The sequence below is a fragment of the Macaca thibetana genome, chromosome 7, assembly GCF_024542745.1.
Source record: "Macaca thibetana thibetana isolate TM-01 chromosome 7, ASM2454274v1, whole genome shotgun sequence".
In the NCBI taxonomy this organism is placed as follows: Eukaryota; Metazoa; Chordata; class Mammalia; order Primates; family Cercopithecidae; genus Macaca; species Macaca thibetana.
The window spans coordinates 37,602,165-37,627,374 of record NC_065584.1 but is presented as its reverse complement, the minus strand read 5'-3'; the positions used below and the strand labels follow the sequence as shown (position 1 = coordinate 37,627,374).

Below are 25,210 nucleotides of genomic sequence, written 5' to 3'. Positions count from 1 at the left end.
GTAAACAAACCCCTGCCGTTTCCACCCCAGCCCCAAGCTGAAAGGCTGGCATGTGAGAGTAGAGTGATTTGAACAGAGTGCACACCCTGCAACCCACACTTCCTAGACAAAGCCTCGTTCTCTCCAATGCCAGACTTATTTCGGTTGCCGTGGTGGTACCTCAAAGTGGCAAAGGACAGGCTGGTAAAAGATGCTCATCTGCAAGTCCAGTTGACCTGTGCCCCACCTAGCCTCAGAGCTGACAGCAGGTGGAAAAGCCGCACTTGTGGGGAAATTGATGGACATAGTTGGATTTCTCACAATGTTTTTGTTTTTGCTTTTTGCATTCTCCTTCCTCCTCTCAGTAGGACGCCTCGTCTAAGGAGCAGAAAGCCCAAGAGCAGGTGGAGAGTCCAGGGAGGCAGGATGGACCACCAGACACCCAACCTTCAGCATTGCCCATGGCCTGGCCACGTCCCATGTAACATAAGTGGTGCCCACCATGTTTGCACTTTTAATAACTCTTATTTGCGTGTTTTGTTTTTGGTTTCATTTTAAAACACCAATATCTAATACCACAGTGGGAAAAGGAAAGGGAAGAAAGACTTTATTCTCTCTCTTATTGTAAGTTTTTGGATCTGCTACTGACAACTTTTAGGGGGTTTTTGGGGGGGGGTGGGGAGGGTGTTGTTGGGGCTGAGAAGAAAGAGATTTATATGCTGTATATAAATATATATGTAAATTGTATAGTTCTTTTGTACAGGCATTGGCATTGCTGTTTGTTTATTTCTCTTCCTCTCCCTGCTGGGGGTGGTGGGCGCTCTGGACACATAGTCCAGCTTTCTAAAACCCAGGACTCTATCCTGGGCCTACTAAACTTCTCTCTGGAGACTGACCTTTGTGTATAAAGACGGGAGTCCTGCAATCGTACTGCGGACTCCACAAGTTCTCTTCTGGTGGGAGGACTATATTGTCCCATGCCATTAGTTGTCAAAATTGACAAGTCACTTGTCTCTGGGCCTTGTCCAGGAAGGTTGGGCTAAGGAGAGATGGAAACTGCCCTTGGAGAGGAAGGGAGTCCAGATCCCACAGATAGCCCGCACAGGTAGCGGCTCTCACAGAGTCCATACGTTCCTGCTCTCCACATCCCCAGAGGGCCCAGCGTTGGTGGGTACACCAGTATCTTACTGACCCTCTGAGCAAGTTATCCACAAAGGATTGGCATTACGTCACTCAAAACGTTTTCATCCATGCTTAGCATCTACTCTGTATAAAGCATAAGAGGGGAGGCAAAGAAGAAAAAGACACACAACAGGGCCTTTTAAAAAGTAGGTGTTTGATATCTAAGCAGGGGAGGGGACAGGACAGAATGCCTGCACTGAGGGGTGTGGCACCAACAGGGAAACTCTTCACCTCCCTGCAGACCTACCAGTGAGGCTCCCAGAGACGCAGCTGTCTCAGTGCCAGGGGCAGATTGGGTATGACCTCTCCTCTCCTCCATCTCCTGCTGTTGTCCCAGTGACTGTCACAGGCCTGGGTGGGTGGGTTGGGGGAGGTGCCAATCACCTTGTTGGTAACACTAAACTTGTTTTGTTGGTTTTTAAAAATCCCAGTACTGAGGTTCTTCCTGTTCCTTCAAGTTTTCTTAGGGGCTTCCAGGCTTTAAGCTAATTCCAGAAGTAAAACTGATGTTGGGTGTCCTATTCTGCCTCCGTCAGAAGGGCCGGGGTGATAACCCGGCTACGGGGAAATCCCGGCCCAGCTTTCCGCAGGCTTCACAGGCGTCTTCCCGGGATTCCAGGATGGGCTGCCCAGCCTTCTGGTCCGAGGCGCAGCTCCCTCTGCCCAGGTGCTGTGCCTATTCGAGTGGCCTTCAGGCAGAGCAACAAGTGACCCTTAGCACCCCTTCCCATAAGCAGCTGTGGTGACAGTGAGGGAGGTTGGGTAGCCCTGGACTGGTGCCCTCCTCAGATCACCCTTGCAAATCTGGCCTCATCTTGTATTTCAACCCAATATCCCTATAAGTATCTCCACCTTGGCAGACTGTGTATCCCGTTCCGGGTCTGGAAGGCATGGGCACCACAAGCACTGTCCCTGTGGGAGGAACTTTCTCAGGACAGGATCTGATGGGGTCTTGGGCTAAAGGAGGTCCCTGCTATCCTGGAGACAGTCCTAGAGGTTGTCTTAGGAATGACTGGTGGCCCCGCCCCAACGTGGGAAGGTGGGAAGGAAGTCTTCTCTCATTAGCCCCAGTGAGAGAACTCAACCTGCTGGAGCTGAATGGGCCTTGCATGAGACCCTGGCCCCACTTTCAGGCCTGGAGGAAGCATGTGCACGTGGAGACGGCGCCTGCCTGTAGATGTTTGGATCTTCGAGATCTCCCCAGGCATCTTGTCTCCCACAGGATCATGTGTGTAGGCAGTGTTGTGTGGTTTTCCTTTGTGAAGGAGAGAGGGAAACTATTTGTAGCTTGTTTTATAAAAAATAAAAATGGATAAACCTTGGTGGCTGTTGCCTCTTTCTTTGGGTGGCTTCCTTTAATGAAAAGGCTTTACTTCCTAGAAAGCTTAGTTCATTTCCCTGGCCTGGGTGCTCTCCACTTCCATCCAAGGACATCTGAGGTGCTGCCAATGATGAACCTAGTAGGGGACCCGGAAGTGGCCACCGGGCGGTACTGCACTTAGAGAGGGGACTCCCTTGCTGACGGTGTTTGTGCACTCTCTGTAATTGTTCCTCTTACCTCCACCCACATATACCTGCCCCACGGGATGCCCCTCCCTGACTGCCATTCCCTTCTCCTCGCTGTAATGTAGGGGATGTTGCTGGCAGAGCTTTGGGGGCAGGGCTGGGGGAGGGGCCTATTCCATGGCTTCAGGCTGTTGGAAGTGAGTACATTGCCATCATTCAGAAGACAAGACACCAGGCTGAGAGGTAGCCTTAGATGGGGAGCAGACCCCCAGTGGAGTTTTTCAGTCTGTGCCCCAGTTTTGTGGGGTATCTATTCTGGCTGAGGCTGCAGGTCTGGTTTGCAGAGCTGGAGAACTCCTGAACAAGGATTGGCAGCAGGGGTGGAGGCTCTAGGTTTTCTCCAGCATGACCAGATTCTTTGCCTTTTTCCCTCTCTGCACACACAGTTGTCCCTGGAAATGACCTTGAGAACCTTCTCCAGATTCCTTGTGCCACACTCTGCCCCTTTGTCTTTTCAGGTGAACGGAAGATAATTCCCCTTGTAAAACTCCTCCAGCCTTTTCTCTAGTTAAGCTTTCTTGGGACAGGGTCTACACCCTGAATATGGTCATGCAGGCCCCTCCTAGTCCAGGGCTGGTCCTTCGTTGCAGCTCAGAAAAGAGGACAGGTGGTTCACAGCACGCTTACCATGTGCCAGACATTGCCTACTGCGTATACAGGCCCTGTCATACGTGTGTAATACCACAACCCAGTGACTCTTGTTCCTATTTCTCAAGTGTGGACCCAGACTCAAGAGTTCAGTGACTTGCTGGGGTCACCCAACTGGAAAGGCGGAGCAGGAATTATCCTCAGATTTTCTGAGTAGCCTGGAGCTCTGCCTACTCCTCGGCTACCTTCCTTGAAGGGTTAGAACTGTAACCATCTCCTTCCTGTCCAGCTTGGGCCCTGGTGGGAGTTCCATCCAGCAGTAAGTGCATTTTTTCCCCAGAACAGTTAAGGTCTTATTAAAAGCCACCACTTTGCTGAAGCCTGTACAGGCTTTGGGGATTTGGGGAAGAGAAATAAGGCAGGCACTTGTTCCTGCAGAGAGGTACTTATCCCTCACTGGGAGCTTTGGGGTTGACCTTGCCTCCAGCAGAGATCCCCAGCCTGGCATGGGAAGGGGCAGGTCTGAGCTCACACTTGACTGCAGGGCAAGCTGCAAGCCCCTTCTGCCTTCCCTGCATTCACAAGGACAGTAGGACCAAGAGTCAAGGAAAAGTGCATCTATCCTGTTTCTTCCTCCACCTGGAGATTCGTGAGCTATGCTCAGCCTCTATGGGGTGGGGAAGACTGGGGACATTTTTAGACAGGATGCTGAGAAGTAATTCCCGCTGGGGCCAGGCATCTTTTCAGGGGTGCTGTGATGCCAACAAAGAAGGGGCCCCAGGCCCATCCTTACTCCTGGTCCCCAAAAGGATCCAAGTGGGATGGGAAGCTGGTAGCACCAACCCCCTTGTAGATTCACAACAACAACAAAACATCAAAAAATAAAAAAAGCAAAACAACAACAACAAAACCCAAAACCAAAAACTAAAAAACCAAACAAAAACTAAAAAAAAAAAACCCCTAGATCGCCAGGCTGTTCATCTGGCCATTTACCCCCAAGTTCCTGAATGACCTGCAAGGCCACAGCTGGGCCCGGCAAGGAGGCTGAAGACTTCCCAGGCACCCTGACCTTCTGGTCTGTGGCGTTAGGCCTGTTTCTGCTACACAGGTGGAAATAGGTGAAGCTTGATCTTTCCATGCAGCTCTGCCGAAGCAAGCTCTCAACCCTAGGGTCTGGATCAACATTCCACTTTGTGTGCCTTTCATGAGTTGATAAGGAAAAGGGCCATTACCTTGGTTCCATGCCTGCCTACTCCTGCAAGTGTCTGTGCTACTTATGGGACACAAGTCTCTCTTGTCATTTTTTGTCAAGTCTTGGTGGGGCACTCTGGCCAATTCCTTCTATTCTTCTATGCCACCCGTAGATGGCTGCTCCCTCTCCCGCTCTGCACTGCCTCTTTTTCCTCTGTCAGGATGCACTCTGTGAAGGCTGTCTTGCCCGTATCCTCCTAGCCAGAGCACTAACTCTAGCTACTGGTCGATGGTCCTGTATGTGGCACCCCAGACCAGACGTGTCTACAAGTTCAGGGCAACCCTGAGAATTCACACACTTGATGGTCACATACACTGCATACTTGGATGTGGTCTCTCCACACGATGATGGACACCTTGCTCAACTGCTCATAAGACTCAGTCAGGAGAGACCAGTATAAGCCGCAGTAAAGACACCCTTCCCAACCTCTCTGGCTCAGAACAGAAAGGTGTTTTTCTCACTGCTGCAACACAGCAGTGAGATGAGGGTAATGTACTCAGCGCGGTGCCTGGTACAAAGCTGCAGCTCACTATCTGTCAGTCATCCTCCTCCTCCTTCTTTTTATCATCAGTGAGTGTTGGCACTGGAAGGAGCCTGAACAATCACCTATTCTAATGGTTATACGTGAAAAATCTAAAATCTCAATAGATAGGTGAAGTGGCCATCTCCAGGTCAAACACTTAGCTTGTGATGGAACCAGAATTAGAATTCACTTCTGTCAACTCCTGATTTAGCATTCTTAATAGCGATTATTTTGCTACACATTTAAAGAGGCATATGGCATATATAAATGGAAAATTCCATTACATTATGGAAAGAAGTGTGTCTACTGAGATGTTGAGTAGCTCACTGTATCAGATTCTAAAAAGTGAGTTGTTTAGGGAAAGGTATAATGAAATATACCTGATAAGGCAGTGAAATGAGGTAGAGATAGCCTGATGGGATGCACATGCCATTGCAAAAAGTATTATGATGCGGGTTGCATGATGGAGCTGTAACTTCTAGAGGAGAGCTAAAAATGGAGGAATAGATTAATAGCAGCGAAATCACACGGTCTGGCAGGAAAGGCAGGGCCAGTGGAGAGAGCACCTACTACAGGAGTCTTCAGCCTGGTTTTGCTATGAACTAGCTGTGTGTGTCCTTGAGCCATTGACTTCACCTCTCTGGGTCTCCTCAGTGTTTTTGCCCGGGAGTTCTCACTGTATGTCAGACATTTTGCTAAGCCTGTTACCTCATGAAATCATTGCAACAACTCTGTATGGTGTGCAGAAATCTCCTGCCTGCCCCTCTGGAGCCATTCTTTCCCCATTCTTCACCTGCTGTTGCTCTGCCTGGGGGACTAACTTTTATGCATGGCATCGATGGAGTTCTTGTGCTCTCTGGATGACCAGGAGTCCAGTGGGAGATGGGAGAGTTGGAGGGGAGGGAAGACAGGGTGTTATTCCTTATAAGGTTGCCTTGAGCTGGCTGTTTTTTGACTGAAAGATATCACTCCTTTCTAAGAGGCCTATCTACCTGATTCTCTCTCCTTCTCAGTTCCTGAAACCTCTCCTCCCCTGCCACTTGGGCCTAGGAGGAAGCAAACTCGTAAAGTGGAACTCTGGGTTTGGGTTGGTCATCAGCAGCTCAAGGATAACTTCCTTGATGAGGGCAAATAGGACCCAGGTAGTTCACGGTAAAGGGTGGCATAATGAATACTCAAATTATCACTGAATGGGGTAGTGAATAAAGTGGAGGGCAAGGTGCTGGGAGATCAAGCAGTTCTAACACTTTGTTACTAGGGCAATTGCAGTATTTTCAAAAATTATGGCATCACCTGATTCTTTGCATGACCCTAGAGAACATACATGGGGAAAAAGACAAATTAAAAGCTATGAATATGCACAGGGAGAACTGGAAGTCCTCCCAGGAAACTTTAAAGGAGTCCCTCCTCTCCTACAGCTGCAGGGACCATAGGGATATGGACCAAACCCAAGTTGCAGCATTAATTAAATGCCGGACCCCATCAGGACTCTTCAGGTCATGAGTAGGGAAGGAGTAACACCAAATAACATATGACTTAACCTACCCATGTAGAACTGGGTACCTTTCCCAATAAATTATATAATTGAACTTGCTCAGAAATATTCCATTATAAAATGGAAATAGTATGTATATAGGGAAAACAGCCCATTCATGTCCAGAAAGCACCAGTAACCCACACAAACAGGCAATTTTGACTCCTGTGATAACTCCAGGTAACAGCTTTGCTGCCTTTCCCTCAACCATATGTTGACCTCATGGGGAATTCCCTGTGACCAGTGAATAAATGAGAAAAAAGCATGAACCTATTTCTGCACAGTATGCCAGCATCAGCCAGAAGCGGACAGCGTCGTCTGTAACCTTACTCACAGGAGACCATCAAAGACTGTGGTGGATGGAAATTTTCCCAGTGGACAGAACTTCAGGCAGTACATTGAACTGTCCACTTGGGCCTGAATCATGGATCTACACCAACTCATGCAGTAGATGATGGGTGACTGGCTCACTGAGGACTTGAAGCTAATTGGTGGCAAGAAAAATTAGGAATTTAGGAATTCCGTGTATGGAATGGGCCCCGTAGTGTGAAGATATAGTGCCCCATACAAATGCCTATCAGAGAGCAACCATGGTGGTAGACATTCTCCATACGACTCATGCTGTTATGAGTCATGACTTATGCTTTGATTAATATTAGTTGGCCCATGACTTATGCTTTCATTAATATTAGTTGGCCCCTCTCTCTAGCCACCCTGATGCTGGCTCAGTGGATCCATGAACAAAATGGCATGTCAACAGGGATGGAGGCCGTACTTGGACTCAACAGCATGGCTGTCCTCTCACCAAGGCCCATTTGGTTACTGCCACTGATGAGTGTATGACCTGCTCACAGCAGAAGCAACTGATGAGCCATTGACGTGGCAATATCTCCCAGAAAGGCCAGCGGGTTATATGGTGTCAGATTGATTTCCTTGGACAATCGCCATTATAGAAAATGTAGCAGTCAGTCTTCACAGAGGATAGACTCATATTCTGGGTATGAATTTGCCTTTCTTGCCCATAGTGTTTTTACTAGGGTGTCCGTTTATGGACTTTGAATGTTTTATCCATTGCAATGATATCTTTCACAACATTGTCTGACCAGGGTCACTGGTCTTACCACTTTTCCCATTACCCAAAGGTGGAATGACCTGATTCAGGCTCAATTACAGCATCAGCTAGAAGATAATACCTTGTGATATTAAGATACTATCATACTGAATGCAGTATATGCTGTAATTGGGGGCCAATATCTAGTGCTATCTACCCATAGAAGGGATCATAGTTCTGGACACTAAGGGGTAGAGATGGGTGATGCCTCTCATTATTATGCCTAATAACCCACTTGAAGAATCTTACTTTCTGTTTCTATAGTTTTGGTCTCAGCAGGTTTGGAAGTCCCAATGACCAATGGAGAAATGGTTGCACCAAAGAAGACTTCTGGTTCTGATGAATTAGAAGTAGATACTGCCTCCTAGTGATTTTGGGTTCACTGAACTGGTGAGGTGAATGTCCTAATTACCTGGGGGAAATCAGGTTGCTGTTGCATAATGAGAATACGAAGGACTGGGTTTGCAATGTGGGAATTCATCTGATGTACCTTTTCATACTCCCTTGCCCAAAAGTACTGGTCAACTGAAAACTGAGCAACATGCCAAGTTCAAATCTTGTGGGAATGAAAGTTTGGGTTATCCGACCAAGGAAAGAACCTCATCTAACTGAGATGTTGGCTAAGAGTAAAAGGAATGGAATGGCTGGAAAATATGGCAGCACGACAGAGTAGAAGGTGCATGTAGACAGTCCATCTCTTACTAACTCTGTAAGACACAATATTTTAGGGTGACCAACTGTCCCAGTTTTCCAGGACTGAGGGATTTCCTAGGACACAGGACTTTCAGTGGTAAAACCAGAAAAGTCCTAGGCAAACCAGATAAGTTATCCTATTTACTATCTGTGCTTTCTTCTTCACTACGCTGGCAGTAAATAATAACTGTCTTACCTACCCAACAGGTGCATATGAAGATAATGGCCAATCTAGATATTAAGCCCAGCTCTGCCACTTACTTGTGGAATGACCTTGGACAGATGACATAAATTCTCACAAAGCTTCACTCTCTTCTTCAGGCCCACCATTACCTGACTTACTTATTAGCATTAATGAACTCCTTTGGCCTGCTGCCTCTTCCATGTCACCCTTTCTTTGACACCAAACATGTCTGCCTCTCTTCTCCACTGTGTCTAGAGGCTCACCTGACTTGGAGGTGCTGGTGTCCCTTGACCATCTCTCCAAATCTTAATACTCAAGTTTAACATTTCTAGGGTGTATGGAAGGTGCTAAACACTGTGGCAATTGACTTGAGAATGGTTTGTTTAATTGTTGCAAAACTGTATTTTTGGATTAGGGAAACTGAAGCTCAGGGAGGCAGTCAATTGTTTAAAATTCCACAAGAGGTAAAAATAGTAGATCTGGGCTTCAAACCCCACAGAACACTGGAGACAAGCATCAACATGCAAAGGCCAAAATGCAATACTTCAAGCCTTGATCCATAGCAGGTGTCATGTGTACAAACGGCCTCAGGACCGGACTTGTCACATGAATAAGAGACATGGGTTGGGTAAGAACTCTAGTAAACTGAGAGAGTAAACACTGTGTACGTAGATAGGGTGGCCACTTAGCAGTTCCACTGGAGTTGTGGCCTCATAAGAATGCCCACCCAGTGTGGCCAGAGAATCCAGATTTTTACACAACATGTTTCTGTTTTAAAACATTGACAACTATTCCAGCTTTGAAAAAGCACTGTAGGAATCAAACACATCAAGTCTGCTGGCCACCAGGTTTTAACGCCTGCCCCATAGTCATGGAAGGAGAAATTGATTGAGTAAGGACTCAGTCAGAGGTGATGATCATAGCAAAACAAAAACAAAAACAAAAACAAACAAACAAAAGAAACAACAGTTATCATGCACTGTAGAAGCAATCCCACTGACGTAATTTGCAGTTTGTAAAGATGACAGAATGACAACCACTCCCATTGTGTTTTTGCTGAGGTAGAAGCTAGAAAGAACTTGAGAAACAGCAGAAAGGACTAAGATTAGAAATCAGAATCTAAAGATTTGAGGTACCAGAATAGTTTACCTTGGGCTACACCTCCTTTCCAGATTTTTAAGAAAGAATGATGCAATCCCATTTCTGGGAATATATTCAAAGCAAATGAAATCAGCATCTCAAAGAGGTATCTGTATATGCATGTTCAATGCGGCATTCTTCAGAATAGCCAAGATGTGGAAATAACCCAATTGTCTGTCGACAGATGAATGAGTAGAGAAGTTGTAGTGTGTGTGTGTGTGTGTGTGTGTGTATGTGTATATGCACACACACACAATATGCATATAATGGAGTATTAATTGGCCTTAAAAAAGAAAGAAATTCTGCCACTTGTGACAACATGGATGAAGCTGTAAGACATTATGCTACGTGAAATATGCCAGGCACAGAAAACACAACTACGGCATGATTTCACTTATACGTGGAATCTACAAAAGTTGGAACTCATAGACACAGAGTGTAGAAGGGTGGCTATCAGGGGATGGGTGGGGGAGAGAGGAAGCTGTTGCTCAAAGAGTACACACCTGCGGTTATAAGAGGAACAAGTTCTGGAGACCTAATGTCCAGCACGGTGACTATAGTTGATGACAATGTATTGAGTACTTGAAATTTGCTAAGAGAATAGATCCTAAGTATTCGCATCACAAAAAAGGGCAACTATATGAGGTGACAGATATGCTAACCAGTTTGATTGTGGTGACCATGCCACAAAGTAAAGAAATACCAAAACAGCATATTGTAGACCTCAAATATATATAATTTTTATTTGTTCATTACACTTCAGTAAAACTGTAAGAAAAAAGAAAAGAAAGAATAAGTTTACTAGTAAAGGCTGATCTTAGTTTTCATAAAGTCAGTTTGACTTCCCCTCCCCTTTGTTCCTTCCTGAAAATGCCATAAATGCCATATGACACACCAACCAGGGCCGTGTTCCAGGAGTCTTTTTTGGGTTCACTTTGCCAAGAAGATGTCTTTTGAATCACCCCCTCCCTGGGGCCAGATGACACTCCATCAAAAATTGTAATCAGGCTACTTAATCCAAATCACTTTGTCACAGTTAAATTTCTCTTTTGGAAATTTCCATCAGTCTGCCCTTGGCTTTTACTGGCACATCGACCATTCAGGTGCCCCCAGAGGAAGTGCCTCACTTAGTAAGAATGGAGACAAAGGAGAGGAGGAGGGAACTGTGGTAGGGTGAGAGAACCAGTTGCTGACTGGCTTCTCCCGCCTTCCCTCCCCGGACCCTGGCTGCCTCTCTAGGAAACTCTCTCTCTCTGGCTAGGTCCAGCTTCCTCTAAGTCTCATTCTTTGTTCTGGTGTTTGTCGCAAGGGCCATAATATTCTGGAAAGAGCTTGAATTTGGAATCAGAAGACCTGTGTTTGTGTCTGCCTCTTACTATCTGCATTCTCCTGGGAAATCATCTAACCTCTCAGAACTTCGTTGATAAAATAAGAGTATCTACCACTTGTGGTTCTTATCAGACTCAAACACATGTATATGAAAGGCTTTTTGTAAACCACGAAAATCCACATAGACATAGGTCAGATTGCTCTTGGCCATCGATAGTAAAAATATCTATCTTTAATCACAAAGGGGAGTGTGGCAGAAGCAAACATTCAAACACATTTCATCCTTTTGCAGTATAGAATGGTCAATGGGAAGTGGCTGCCCTGACAAGAATAATATCTCCTAGTCCCCGTTGCATGTGAGTAGGTTGAAGTGACCAACTTTTACTAATAAAAGAATATGAGTGAAAGTAATGAGTACTACTTCAAAACCAAGGTAGTCAGAAGTGTGTGTGTGGGCTTTTTCTAATTTTTGTTCCATCTACTGCTAGATGAAGAACACTCCAGGGCCCCAGAGGCTGACAGAGTTACAAAATAGAAGGAAACTGAGTCCCTGAATCATCACATGGATGAAAGCCACCTGCAAGAACATCTTTATTGGATTATTACAGGAGTGAGAAATAAAATTTTATCTTGCTAAGGCATTGAAATATTGGGGTTTATTTATTACAGCAGCTAACATTGCCCTAATGATAAATGAGCCAAAGAGGTGGGCGTGTTGTGGCTATCAGTAAGAAGTGCTGAAAATGAACACGTGCACAATGGCTAACAACATCTTCTTCATATTGACTAATACACAGGCCATAGGGCCAAGGAGTTGCAAAGGGGCATCTGCAATGGTGTGTCAATTAAGGTAGCCGGGCAGTTTGAGTGTGTGCATGCACGTGTGCATGCATGTGTGCACATGCACACACACACTGCTTTTGTATATATTCTAGGACCACAATATTAAAGCTAGAAGTAATTGGCTTCAGAGGTCTTTTATGAAAACCTCACTTATAGTTCAGGGAATTGTGATCCAGAGAGAAGATGAATCCAAAGAGAAGAGGGATTGTTAGTGGGGGCATCTAAACTAGTACCCAGGGCTTCAGATTCCTGGGATGCGTTCCTCAACTCTCCTCCTATTGTTCATTCCATCTCCTGTTTTGACAAAGCCTAACACCTGGATAACCCAGAAAGGACTCAGAAAATGGTAGTGATGATGGGCACAAATGGATTTTGTGATTTTGTATCTACCATTTAATCTGCTAAAAAACATTTTTTTTTTCATTTTTAACTTAGTGGCTGGCAAAAAAAAAAACTGAATGAGGCTTTTAGTCCAACCTCTTTCCCTGACTGCTTTTTGTGCTAATCTGTTACACTCACAAATCCCATTGACGTCTCGTTCTCAGCTTCCATGGTAGGAATTGTGTTCCTGATGCTGCTTTCTCAGCCCCATTTTTGGCCATAAGTTTAAGCCCAGGACCCTATTGCAGACAACTTCTAAACCTCAGCAGAGGGCACAGTGGGGCCACAGTTAGGATCCACCTACCCTTAGCCTTCCTCTTGACTTCTATCCTAGCCATGCTGACTGCTGCCATTCCATGACTGTGCCATGTCATGCTTTACGCATGTGCCTTTGAATGTGCTGTTCACTTTTTGTCCATCCTTCAATATGAAGCCCCTCACCAAAGTAAATCATGATTTCATCTTCCTTCAAGATCCTACTTACCTGTTACATTCTCTGTGAAGTCTTTCCCAATTCTTCCAGGCTGAGTTAATATTTTCTTCCATTGTGTTCCCATGGCACTCTGTTTAGGTCACTTTTAGAGTGCTCAGGGCATAGGACTGCCATTAGTATTTGCACTTTGGTGTCCACAAGCGTCATAAACCCCTTCCCATCACTTGGCTTTCAGAAGGGGCAATAGTACCTACAATGTGATCATCACCCTCCTCTCCACACCTGGGTTGTTTGTACCAAGAGTGAACATTTGACACAAAACACCCAATCCACAGGCACCCCAACACTGTGACTGCCTTCTACAAAGGATTCTGCCTTCTCAGAATGGCCCTCTGGAGATGGAGAGTTGGCCATATTCTCTCGATTGAGAATTTGCACTCAGAGGAAAAGAGGGAAGTTCCAGTTCATTGTGGTGATCAAAGCTGTGAGGTCATGATATAATGTCAGGGCTGGTGACTGTGCTGGGCTGTGTGTAAGAAAATAAACCAGAGGAAGCCCCTTGGGAGATAAAAGAAGAGGATGGGCCCAATGGGCAGAAGGAAGCAAGGGTGAGAGAGACCAGGTGGCCTGGGGAAGGTGGGGAGAGAGACCAGGTGGCCTGGGGAAGGTGGGGAGAGTGGGCTCGGTTCCTGATGGCTTTCAGGCTCCTATGGCCTGGCGGCTGTGCCTCCTGCCTTGGGTTCCACAAGATCCCCCCACCAGGCCTTCGCAGCATTGCCCCGTTCTTTGAACAGGTTTAGTGGGCTTCTGGATCACTTCCCCCACGTAGACTGTGAGTTTTTTTGTTTGTTTTGTTTTGTTTTAGACAGAGTCTTGCTCTGTCGCCTAGGCTGGAGTGCCGTGGCACAATCTCAGCTCACTGCAACCTCTGTCTCCTGGGTTCAAGCAATTATTGTGCCTCAGCCTTCTGAGTGACTGGGATTACAGGCATGTGCCACCATGCCTGGCTAACTTTTAAAATTTTTAGTAGACCTGTTAGCCAGGCTTGTCTTGAACTCCTGACCTCAAGCAATCCACCCGCCTCTGCCTCCCAAAGTGCTGGGATTACAGGCATGAGCCACCATGCCCAGCCTAGACTGTGAGTTTCTTGAGGTCAGGAGCTATGTCTTGCTCTTCTTTGTATCACCAGAGTGTCATTCAATATATTCGACATGCTCCTAAATTGCTTGTTGAATGAATGATGAGTAAATGAATGAGTGCAGACATGTCTGTTGGTAATAGGTGCAGGGCACCGTTTTCCTAGCTGGAGTCTGGCACGGCCAATGCCTTTCTGATACAGAAACCTCCTTCTTCCATAACTACCACAGCTCTTACTACTACTTACATCTTCCAACTTCGCAAAGTTCGGGTTTTGACAAGTGGCATTTTCCTGAAGTACTTTTGCTTAAAATATACTGGGTTTGACACATTGGCACCTGAGTGTGAGAGGCGGTGACACCTTCACCTGAGTCACATCTCCTCAGAAGAAGCCCACTGTGGCCCCCTGGACCTTCCACTGAAGAAACACAGGGAGAAGCAAGCTGTACGTAGAGAGATATAAGTATAGCTTTTATTTTTTTTTGAACCAACCCAACATTTCCACCAGCAACTGTCAACATAGCTTATGACATGAGCACTGTTTCTTTTTTAGTTATTTTTTTCTTAAAAAATGTGTTTAAAATTAACAGGTGTTTTTTAATTTCTCCCCCCCTCCCCTTAGAAAATGTATTTATGTCAATGCAGAAAGCCTAAAGATCCGTGGGCAGTTTTGTGATGACATCTTATGTCTGTTTATTTGCGTGTATGTGTGTGTGTGTTAAAGCCAGGTCTTCCCACATTTGTTGGGAAAAGGTCTGTAGGGCACAGAGATCTCTTTCTCTAAAAACCCAGGCTCCACAGGATTATGACAACTAAGATTCCTCTTACTGGAGCAAGAACTACCCCACAGGCTGGAAAAAGAGCTTCATGAAGTTTAAAAACAAGCAGGAACGTGGGAGAAATGAGGAATTCCAGTTCCTATCTTGTAAAAATGCTTTCATATGTGACCTGAGGGACCAGGAGAGGTGAAGGGAGCCCCTTGTTCTCTTATAAAATCTCTAAGTTTTTACACTACTTCAAGAAATATAGTCAGCCCTCTTTGTATAGAGCATTAGGAAGCAAGAGAGTGGTGAAGGTGACATTCCTCAGGCACATTGACATTTAAAATACAAACTTTTCACTTAAATCTCTCACTGGTTGGATATCTCTTCTCTCCTGCCTCAGGTACAAAGTCAAAGATACTAAGAAGGACTGAATCCCTTTTGTTCTTCCAGTAGCCCTTTGTCATCACACACCATTCCTATTTTTGTCCCATCTCTCTTACTTGGTGGGTCTTCCTGCAGAAGGATACACAAGTGGACACTGACACAATAAGACACACAGAACTGGAAAGACTTGGGCAAAGAGGGACAATTGCTTTTTGTATTTGACTTGATTCAACATAAGTATAAAAAGCTCCTCCTGCTCCAGTTGAAGCTCCTGTAAGATCTTTAGTACCCTGCATGGGTGAGTGAGCTTATGTCTACCCCAACGCCATCACTCCTCCCAAGAACTGAGAGAAAACAGTGAGATGGGGAACTGGATCTTGATGGAGCCAAGGGGTGGTGGGAGAGCATACGTCTGAAAATTCTTGTTTCTCTCTGTTGGCTCAGACCTGGAATTCCTTCGTGGCACCTTTTTCACTCACTTCAGGGAAAAAAAAAAAAAAAAGACAAAACAAAACAATAAGCAAAACCTAATGGCAAAATGAAAGCAACCAGAATAATGATTACAATGAAAAAAGAACCCCACCCTAGCCACATGAATGTGACTCATTTTCACGTCTTATCAGCTGAGTGAGATAATAGGGACGTATGGAATTGGGCAGAGAGGAGAAACCCTGCCTCCAAAGAAATGAGAGGCAAAGGAATAATCAGAAGGTGGAATAGAAGGAGGTGAAAGGCTCTGACCTTTGCTTTGGGTCAGGGATATGAGGAGGAGATGGGGTGGAGGTGGATTTGTTGCTGTCGTTTGTTTGTATTTAATTAAATACTGTGTAAAGTCGGTGATTCCTCCATTGTTTGATTAAGACTTTGCCCTTTCAGTTCATTGCCAGGGCCTAAGTTGGGTGAAATTCCTGGGGCTTGGGTCCTGATGCTGCCTCTCTAGGGCAACGCAGCCTGGAGAGGTCACTGGTGGGGAAGTGCCCTTCTCTTAGGAGAAGTCCTAGGCCTGCCCTGTCGGAGGCTCTGTTCCGCGGCTCAGAACCCCTTAATGTAGCAATAGGCCTCTAGTGTGGCAAAGAGTATGTAGAGGAGCCACAGGCTTACAAAGAGCCATGTCGTGGCGAGCTTGCAGCCACGGGGGCCACCAAGCTCCCCTCCCAGGTGTGGCCGCCGTCGGTACAAGAGCACGCTGATGCAGACAAATGCAAAGATGGTGAAGAGGGTGACAGAGAAGGCCAGCGTGCCAGCCGATACGTGGAACTCCTGTCCCTGCAGAGCCCAGTAGATGGCGGCCACGGACCAGGCCAGGCCGATGCCCAGGAAGACGTTGACGGCGTTGCTGCCCGTCACGTTGCCAATGGAGGCGTCTGCATATACATCCTGGAGGGCAGCAGCTTTGCTGGCAAACGTATCTGGAAAAGGACAGAGACACATGGGAGCTGGCAGGAGGCTAAGGTGTGCAGGGTCTGTCTTCCAGTATGCCCAAAAAGCAGCTTGAGCTGGTGGGCTGAGCCCGGGAATGAGAGACAAGGGCTAGGGGGCCACTCCTACCTCCTGGCTCTGCCACAAGCAAGCGTGCGGCCCTGGGTAGGTCACATCCCTAGTCTGGGCTTCCCATCCCTCATCTGCAGTGATCTAAAAGATTCTGAAGGGCTTTCCAGTTCTGATATTTACTGAGTGGGCTTATTGTTCTCCTTTGACTACTTTTTCGATAAGGGAAGTTTGCCATCCCATAATATCTCCCCAGGGAACCTTGACACCGTGGGAAGCTGCTTGGAGTAGATGCCTGATTTTAACTGTCATATGGGGCATTTATTCACAAACCACCAACAGTTATTGAGCAATGCCTACTGACTCAAAACTGGGCAAGGTACTGGATTTTGGGGACAGAGGACATGCTGGGGAAGCATGATGGGGACATGCAGGGTGAACTGTGGATTCAAGGAAGACGGAGCTCTGTCTTTGTGGTTTTTATGTGTATCACAGGGCTTTGCAGGGTGTTTGACTTTAGATCTTGGTACAGATTGTAGCTATAGGGAGGACTGTCGAGACATCTAGCCCAATCCTTTTATTTTACAGGTAAGAAAAATAAGGGTCAAATAATTTACCCAAGGTCACATAGGATGTTAGCAAGAGACTTGACCCTAAGGCCCTCAGGTAAGGACCCTTTCCATATCATCAACTATATCCAAAGAACTTCAGCCAAAGCCACTAAATCAGATGAGTGGATCACAGGATAACCTTCTTAAAGCCTCAAATGCTGTTAGCCGTTGTCTTGGCCAATTGCAAGGACTTGGAGCTGCCTAAAGATATTTGCCTGGTTTGCTTCATTATTGCCATTTTTTTTAGGTCTCCCAGAGAAAACCTCTTACCCTGTCTCGCCTATGGCTTTTTTTGTTTGTTTTTGTTGTTGTTGTTGTTGTTGTTGTTTGCTTCTGATCCTCTGATATTTCTTCCCACCTCTATGCTTTCCCCCATATTTCCTCCCTCCCCTCTGATAGTTCAGGTCCCCCAAGGCTTGGAGAACAGAGATCACAGGGCATCTCATCCACAGGCCTTCCCGGGATTATCCATCTAATTTCCAGCCTCCTGATGCATTTCCACGATAGCTAAATCTCTTGCATCACTAATGGACAAATAATCCCACTGGCCTGCGCTGGGGTTTTGGAAAGAGGTTTTCCTAGAATTTGATGTGAATTCAGCTACTATCTTGAAGGATATGTTTGCTTGGTACAGGAAAGATTTCTCTTGGTCCAGCCAGAAGAGTCCTGTCTGATGAGATTTAGCCTAACCTCCTGCAGGAGGATGCGCTCTGTTTCTTTCTGGGGCAATTGGGATGCCAGCTCCCTGGCAGAAGTTCAGAGTTCAGAGGCCCCAAAGCCCCTAACTGAATTAAGTAAAGAACCTGGGCTAGTGCAGCCCCTCTCTACCTGCTAACTCTTACATTCAGGCCCAGCTTTCATCCTTATGCAGTACCTTTGCTTTTTCTTCTTAGGATTTAACAAGATAACTTTCATTATAGTAGTTAAGTGTTATCTCCTTCACTAGATTATAAACTCCACGTGGAGAAGGAAGCATGTGTATCTTGCCTTTCACTATAGTTCCAAAAACTAGCACAATACTGTAACAGGCATAATACGTGCTTAGTAAATATTTATTCAACAAATAAAGGAATGTCTGCCCCTTTTTGTTTGTCTTTGAGTGTTCCTAAGAAAAAGAAAAAGTATGTAATTCATCCTATAAAAAGATAAAAGCTGTGGAGCTTCCTTTGCCTGTTCTGCTAGGAGATGCTTTGTACTCACAGTGTCCTTCCAAGTAGAGGAGGCCAAGAATGTATGCGGGCATTTCTCCTTTGATATCTTTGAGTTGGCTCATCTTTAACCTCTCAGAGATCGCCAGAGGTAAATAGAAGGAGAACAATATCTACATTCTTTTAATTTCACTCTTTGCATCTATTCACATAATGTGGAGGTTAAGAAATTGGACCACTTACTTGGGCATGTAGCTTAACCTCTGTGGGCCTCCGTTTCTTTGTCTGTGAAGTGGGGATAATAACTTACCATATTTAATAGGGCTTTGGGAAACATTACAGGGAGAAAATGTAAACGTGTAAATTGCTGAACACACATAGTGTCTGTCAAATTGAAAGTGCTCAAGAAATATTAGCTGTCATTACTAATGTCATTAGTTATCTCTTTGATTGACTTTTGTGCACTTTAAGGGCAGAGGCTCTGTTAAGTTCAGATCTCAGATGGTATGGAAGATAATCAGATGGAGTCCAGGGGTCATTCGAACCAGGTAAAATCCTCTTTGCAAATTCAAGCACCTCTCACTCTCACCTGGGACAGAGGTGCCAAATGCCACGAAAACAACAGCTGTGACTGAATCCTTGAGACCAATGGTGCAGCCGAAGTGCGAGGCCAGGTCCCCAATGATGGCGGTGAGCATGCCGATGATGAGGATGGAGACGGCGAAGCAGGCCCAGCCGTGGCAGTACTCTGTGGGGGGCACACAGGCAAACAGCACCTTCCAGAAGACTGTCAGGAAGTGCATGACGTAGTCAAAGCAGGAGGGCAGCCTCTCCTCCCCGGATTCATCCTCATCCTCATCCCCTGCTGGAGGCAAGATAAACAGGCAAGAGAAAGGGGAGCGAGGTCAGATAATCATTCATAAGAAAGTCATCATGGATGATGCACCACAGGCATCATCCGCTAGAAGGGGACTCCAGCTGTCTTCTGGGCAGCTGATGGCGGCCAGGGCCAGGATGCCAGAAAATAGTTGGGAAACAATTTGATATGCCTCACCAGTCAATTTGAGTGCAGGGCACCAAGGTAGAGTGGGAGAGAGAGGGCCAGGGAATAAGGAAGAAAAGAAAGAAGGAGATTAAGATGAACAAGACAAGTGGAGCAGAAAGAAAGGAGGATGCAAACCATCATTCTCAGCAAACTAACTCAAGAACAGAAAACCAAACACCATATGTTCTCACTCATAAATGGGAGCTGAACAATGAGAACACATGGACACAGGGAGGGGAACATCACACACTGGGGCCTGTCAGGGAGTGGGGACTAGGGGAGGTATAGCATTAGGAGAAATACGTAATGTAGATGACGGGTTGATGGGTACAGCAAACCACCATGGCACGTGTATACCTATGTAACAAAATTGCATGTTCTACACATGTACCCTAGAACTTAAAGTATAATTTAGAAAAAAGAAAGAAAGGAGAACGCACAAGCTGCATTTTGTTGTCTAGGCAAAGAAAAGTGAAATCAGTTCAGCATGGCCACTCTTCACTGGACACCAGCAGGGCTCCTCTCAAATTTTCTGACTTGACTGCTGCAGTAACCATTGTGGCTCTGGTCATTATCTGTCGCCTGAGGGATGGCTGTCATTCCAGATCATGAGAATATACTGCAGAGTCAGTGCCATCCTCCAAATATCTCATGGGAAAGAGCAGGATGGGCCTTGATTGTCCTTGCCAGGAATGTGGGCAGAGTTGCCCACTCAGCAGCCCTGGGGGGGAGGGTGTGCTGAAGCATGCCTGTGCCTTGCCAACGGCAACCTCTGTCATGTTTTGGCATAACTGGTAGAAGCTGGGTTTTGAAAGAACAGGAGTCAGAACACTTGGGTTCTCATTCCAGCTTTGCCATGAAGAAAATCTGTAAGCTGGGGTAAATAATCTCTTATTTCTGAACCCCAGGCCCCTCCTTTGTAAAAGGAGCGGGGTGGATGATGTGGCCTACATTCCGTGTATTGTCTCAAAGGGGCACAGTCAGGTCATCAGAAGGGGGAGCTAGAAAGATCTAAAGCAGGCAGTGAGAAAAGTGGGGCAGCCGCAGCAGCAGCAGCAGCAGCAAACCTCTCTTCCTGGCTGTCCTTTTGCTCTGGCTCTGGGGCCTTGGGGATATGACCCTGTGGGTTGCTATGACAACAAAGCCTCTCAATAAAATACAAGGCCAGTAGGGCTCAGCAGTGCAAGGAGGCCTCAGTGGTGCTGAGGTGATAGTGACGGTGGTTGGGAGACCCTTTCCGTCCATGTTCCAACCAGCAGTCCCCACAGGCTGCTAGGACTCCTGGCTGTGCTGTGGGTCGTTACTGAGGGAGCCTGTCAGTAAATGCCGAGGGAGGGGTTTGGAATCATCCAGGTGTTTTGTTGGAGAGTCAATGCAACACATTTTATAAACTCCTAACTCCCACATCTCTAAATCAGAATTGTCCCACATTTTACAGAAGAGGGGGACCAAACAAAAGAAAAGGAAGAATGACAGAAATCAGAATTTATTGAGTTTGGATTTTACACAAGACTCTGTACTTTTCTACCTTTCTGAGAAAGGTAGCAGTAGTTCCCCTTTGGGATGAGGACATTGAGGTCAGAGAGGGTACATTGTTCCACTTCACACAGCAGAGCAAGGATTTGAAACCAGAGATAGCCATGTTTTTCAGTTACGCCACGATTCTTTTCCAAAGTGATCCAGTGAGGCAGTAGGCACCTAGGACTAGAGCTGGGAAGACTGAACATACAGGCCTGCCCAGGGAATGGCCGACGGTTTTTTTTTTTTTTTTTTTTTTTGAGTAAGAGTCTCGCTGTGTCGCCCAGGCTGGGGTGCAGTGGCGCGATCTCGGCTCACTGCAAGCTCCGCCTCCCGGGTTCATGCCATTCTCCTGCCTCAGCCTCCGAGTAGCTGGGACTACAGGCGCCCGCCACCTCGCCCGGCTAGTTTTTTGTATTTTTAGTAGAGACGGGGTTTCACCATGTTAGCCAGGATGGTCTTGATCTCCTGACCTCGTGATCCACCCGCCTTGGCCTCCCAAAGTGCTGGGATTACAGGCTTGAGCCACCGCGCCCTGCCGGCCTACTGTTAACGTGGCTTTATGCTTCCTTCTCAGAGGTTGCCTGCTTCTCCCAGCAAGGCCAGCCTGAGACACTTCTCACCTGCACTGACGGTGATGGCCTCCATGAACTGGTCCCTCCAGGAATGGGTCCCCACAACCAAGGCCAGGTTTGTCTTCTTGATCAGTTTGTCCACCGTAGTCTGTTAGGAAGAGAAAAACTTGGAACCATGAGGTTAGAATGCTCAGAACCAATGAGGAGTCTGGTTCTTCAAAGGAATGAAAGATGCCCTGTCTCCAGGGTGTTCTGACAGTTATGCATGGAATGGCCTTGGGCGATCTCTTTTGAGGCAATCCTTCTATTTCCCTTTGTTTTTGGTTGTAATCTTTTTGTTTTGTTTTGTTTGAGACAGGGTCTCACTCTATCACCCAGGCTGGAGTGCAGTGTGCAATCATGGCTCATTGCAGCCTCAACCTCCTGGACCTAAGCCATCCTCCCACTTCGGCCTCCTGAGTAGCTGGGACCACAGGCATGTACAACCATGCCAAGCTGATCTTCATTTTGTTTTATTTTTTGTAGAGATGGGGTCTCCCTATGTTGCCCAGGCTGGTCTCAAACTCCTAGGCACAAGTGATCCTCCCACCTTGGCCTCCCAAAGTGCTGAGATTACAGATGTGAGTCCCTCGCTGCCTGGCCTGGCTGTGACTTTTGAAATTGGCTATTTAGAGTAATACAATAAAGAATAATAATAATGATGTTAATATATCTTGCCCTGTAGTAGTGAGTTTTAATATTTTTGCTTTAAAAATACAGTTAAACAGTAGTGATAATACATCTCAGGACTTTCTAGCCCACTTATTTCACATTCTATGTTATGTTTCTTCACAATATTCCTAGCATACAAATGGCCAGCACTATTTGTTTCATGTTACAAATGGAGAAACTGAGACCTGGGGTGAGTAAGTGATTTGTTCAGTTTCAACTTCACATATTCACTAGTGAAAGTGGAAAAAAACACCCCAGGTCTTCTGCCTCCCACTTTAATTTATTTATTATTCAATTAGACCTCACTGTTTGCCTGACCTTGAACTCATAGGACTCTTCGATGATGACTTCTAGTTTGGGGTGTTCACCCAATACTGGCTTTCCCATCTCTGCTATCCTCTTGGCCTCTTCTTCCTCCATAGTCAGCTTCCTGTCTGTCAACTCTGCAACAAAACAAAATCAGACTCACTTTAACACCTTTTCCATTTCCTGAAAGGATACAGCTCAGAGTATTAGACATGGGCAGTGGGTATAAAGCAAGTAACTCTTGGGAATGGGAAGTTTATATATATTTTTAGTGCCTCTTTTTATGAAGTACTAAACACTTTATAATCAGACCATGAGAATGTGCCTTGCAGGCTGGGATAAGCATTCCTCTTTCTCTTTTATATGTGGGTGGACAACCTGATCCAAAGGTCTCCTGAGAAATAGCATAAAGTGAAGTTCTCAAGACATTCAGTGAGATGTTGGGGAACTGGGAAGAAAGGGCAAGTGTTTTGACTCTGAACTATTTTGAACTGTTGGGCCTGTTTGTTCAACTACTTCCTGTAAGAGTTCTTGAAGGTGCAGAAGCACATTTATTCCAAGGAAATGTCTACTGGTTTCACAGCATCTTGACTCATTTACCAATGGTCCCTTCTCATTTTGAACAGTTTATTTTTTTGTTTTTTTTTTTTCCACTTTGGCTGGTGAGTCCATTTTAAGACCACTTCTCCATGAAGACATGTTTTCTGGATTAGAGTGAAATAGAGATTGAATCTTTTTATTCCCCTTTGATTAGAAAATTGCTCTTGGCAGCTTGTTTCTTTCAGAGCTCATTTAAACATCTTCCCATCCAAGTCCACATTCTCACAAGCAATTAATTCTTTTATTCAGCTCCTTAATTGTTTTCATTCCACACAGTAAACCTCCCAGGGGAATCCTGTAGTCCTTGGATAATCTCAAGGACAAAATGGGTCAGAGGCCAAGAAGGTCTTTTTTCTCTAGCTGGGGAATTGGTGAAGCAAGGGGAGTTATGAGACTCCAGCTCTCGAGTTTGCAAGGAAAGAAATTCACTGAAAAGACTATAAGCCAAGGGTTTAAGTTACCAAACAGAGCGCCTTATATTTTATGTAAGAATTTTCTTAGTTGGCCTGCAGGAAGATGGTATGAGAGTGTGCGGAGACTTCCTGAGCTCGCTGTTTTGCTCAGTGTTTCGGGCACCAAACACAGAAGGCAGTCCTAAAATGTCTGGGAGCTGTCCGTGGTGCTGTCCTTCCTCTAGTGCTGGTGGCCACTTTTGGAAACAACGTTTTCTCAAGGATCCATGTCTTTCTGCATATTTCCAAGTCAGCAGACATCCTCTAGCAGCCTGACTTCATTTAGTCTATTGAATTTTAGTCTCTAATTAGTTAATTCTGAAGGTAAATCTGGGTGAATCTAGGGTTCTGGCTATGAGGTCAGCAACCCTAGAAGCCAGACTGCAAGCTACTCTGGGAAAAAGCTCTTAGAAAAAGCCACACAGATTCCATACTCTTTTTCTTTACTTGCAGGTTTAAGCACCATATCACAATGCCTATCTTAGCAGTGACAGTTTTATTCCACTTCTTCCTCCTCAATTCCCCCATGTCATACTTTACATGTGACACAATAACTTTATACCAATATAATGAGCTCTCCAGTGACATATAAATGTACCTGTCTAACCCCTTGTCCACCTATCAATCTAGCACCTTATCCATCTGGCAGGATATTGATCTACTTACTGACCTGTGCACCCACCCCTGTGGTGACAGTCAGTTTTTCCATCTAGCTTTCTGCAAAAAATCCCATTGGCAAATAACCAGTCCTCTATCTTTGGATCTCCTACAGTCCCACAGAGGCTCTCTGTATATATTTGTTAATTAACTGAGTCACACGTCTCTAAGTTAATTCTAGTTTCTAGTTTCTTGGTTTGGCAATATTTCCTGCCTTTTTCTATTTTTGTCACGATCATTCCTTTAAATTCAAATTTTGTTTATTTCTTGAGAGAATTATAAGTCTCCAATTCAGAGGACCATAGTGATTCTGATCACTTGTTTATGTGACTCCTCAGAATTTCAAGTAAAAAGAATAAATGGCAGGTGATCTAGATATTCAGACTGAGTAAATAAACTCTCAGTTCTAGGAACAGGAAGAGAGGCTGGAAGGGGAGAGAGAGATAGAACATGAATAGGATGGAAGATTGAACAAATATTGGAAGGACAAAGAGCTTGCCAGGCCAGGCAAGAATAGGACGTTGTGAACACTCCGCAGAGTGATGCAGCTGGTGCTCTTCCTGCAAGGTGCCTGAGCTTGGGAGGGTGGCTCAGAATGAACATATTCACTCTCTGTCTTTCAGCATCAGGCACATTAATCATGTTTGCCTGTCCACCTAGGAAAATTAAAACCAGGATTTGAGATTTCCAACGGGTTGAAAGGCTAATCAAGTGCTCCTAAATTAAAGATTTGCAGATTGAAAGAGCTAGGAAAAGAAACATTTCCTTTTTCCCATTTTAGCTTCTATTGATGTTTGCAAATATGTTAAAAGTAGAAAGAAACTTAAATCACAATCTTTGTTATGCATATATGTGGGGTGGGGTGGAGGAAACAGTTGGAACAAAGAAGGCTTACATACCTTCATAGGCAAGAGGATGAGTGAAGTGGAGAAGAAAAACCCAGTGCTAGGAAATCAATACCCTGGGAGAAGAGTGAAGAACAGAGGGTTGGGGATAGCCCTTATCTTGTTGGTATAAAAAAGAAGCAAAAAGCCAAGGAAGCTGGAGTAATTGCGTTTTCTCCACAAAATAAAAAT

At 45.5% G+C, this 25,210-nt stretch overlaps 3 protein-coding genes across 16 annotated transcripts in view; 1 reads left to right on the top strand and 2 right to left on the bottom strand.

The window, feature by feature from the left end:
- The window catches only part of SMOC1 (SPARC related modular calcium binding 1), a 149,939-nt gene extending 147,456 nt beyond the window's left edge, over positions 1 to 2,483 (top strand). For 4 of the 7 annotated variants that reach the window (XM_050797386.1, XM_050797384.1, XM_050797383.1 and 1 more), the window contains one exon: positions 345 to 2,483. In XM_050797386.1, the coding sequence (XP_050653343.1) occupies positions 345 to 361 (17 nt within the window). In that variant the 3' untranslated portion in view covers positions 362 to 2,483. The remainder of the gene's footprint in view (positions 1 to 344) is intronic. The other 3 variants (XM_050797387.1, XM_050797385.1, XM_050797382.1) reach the window with 1 other exon arrangement.
- Positions 1 to 25,210, bottom strand: part of ERH (ERH mRNA splicing and mitosis factor) — an 892,055-nt gene that overhangs the window by 644,051 nt on the left and 222,794 nt on the right. The window lies entirely within an intron of this gene.
- SLC8A3 (solute carrier family 8 member A3) overlaps positions 14,325 to 25,210 on the bottom strand; it is a 147,734-nt gene continuing 136,848 nt past the window's right edge. For 6 of the 8 annotated variants that reach the window (XM_050797343.1, XM_050797347.1, XM_050797342.1 and 3 more), the window contains 4 exons: positions 22,438 to 22,562; positions 21,457 to 21,556; positions 18,860 to 19,135; positions 14,325 to 16,432 (listed from right to left, as the gene is read on the bottom strand). In XM_050797343.1, coding sequence (XP_050653300.1) covers positions 16,056 to 16,432; positions 18,860 to 19,135; positions 21,457 to 21,556; positions 22,438 to 22,562 — 878 coding nt within the window. In that variant the 3' untranslated portion in view covers positions 14,325 to 16,055. The remainder of the gene's footprint in view (positions 16,433 to 18,859; positions 19,136 to 21,456; positions 21,557 to 22,437; positions 22,563 to 25,210) is intronic. The other 2 variants (XM_050797344.1, XM_050797348.1) reach the window with 1 other exon arrangement.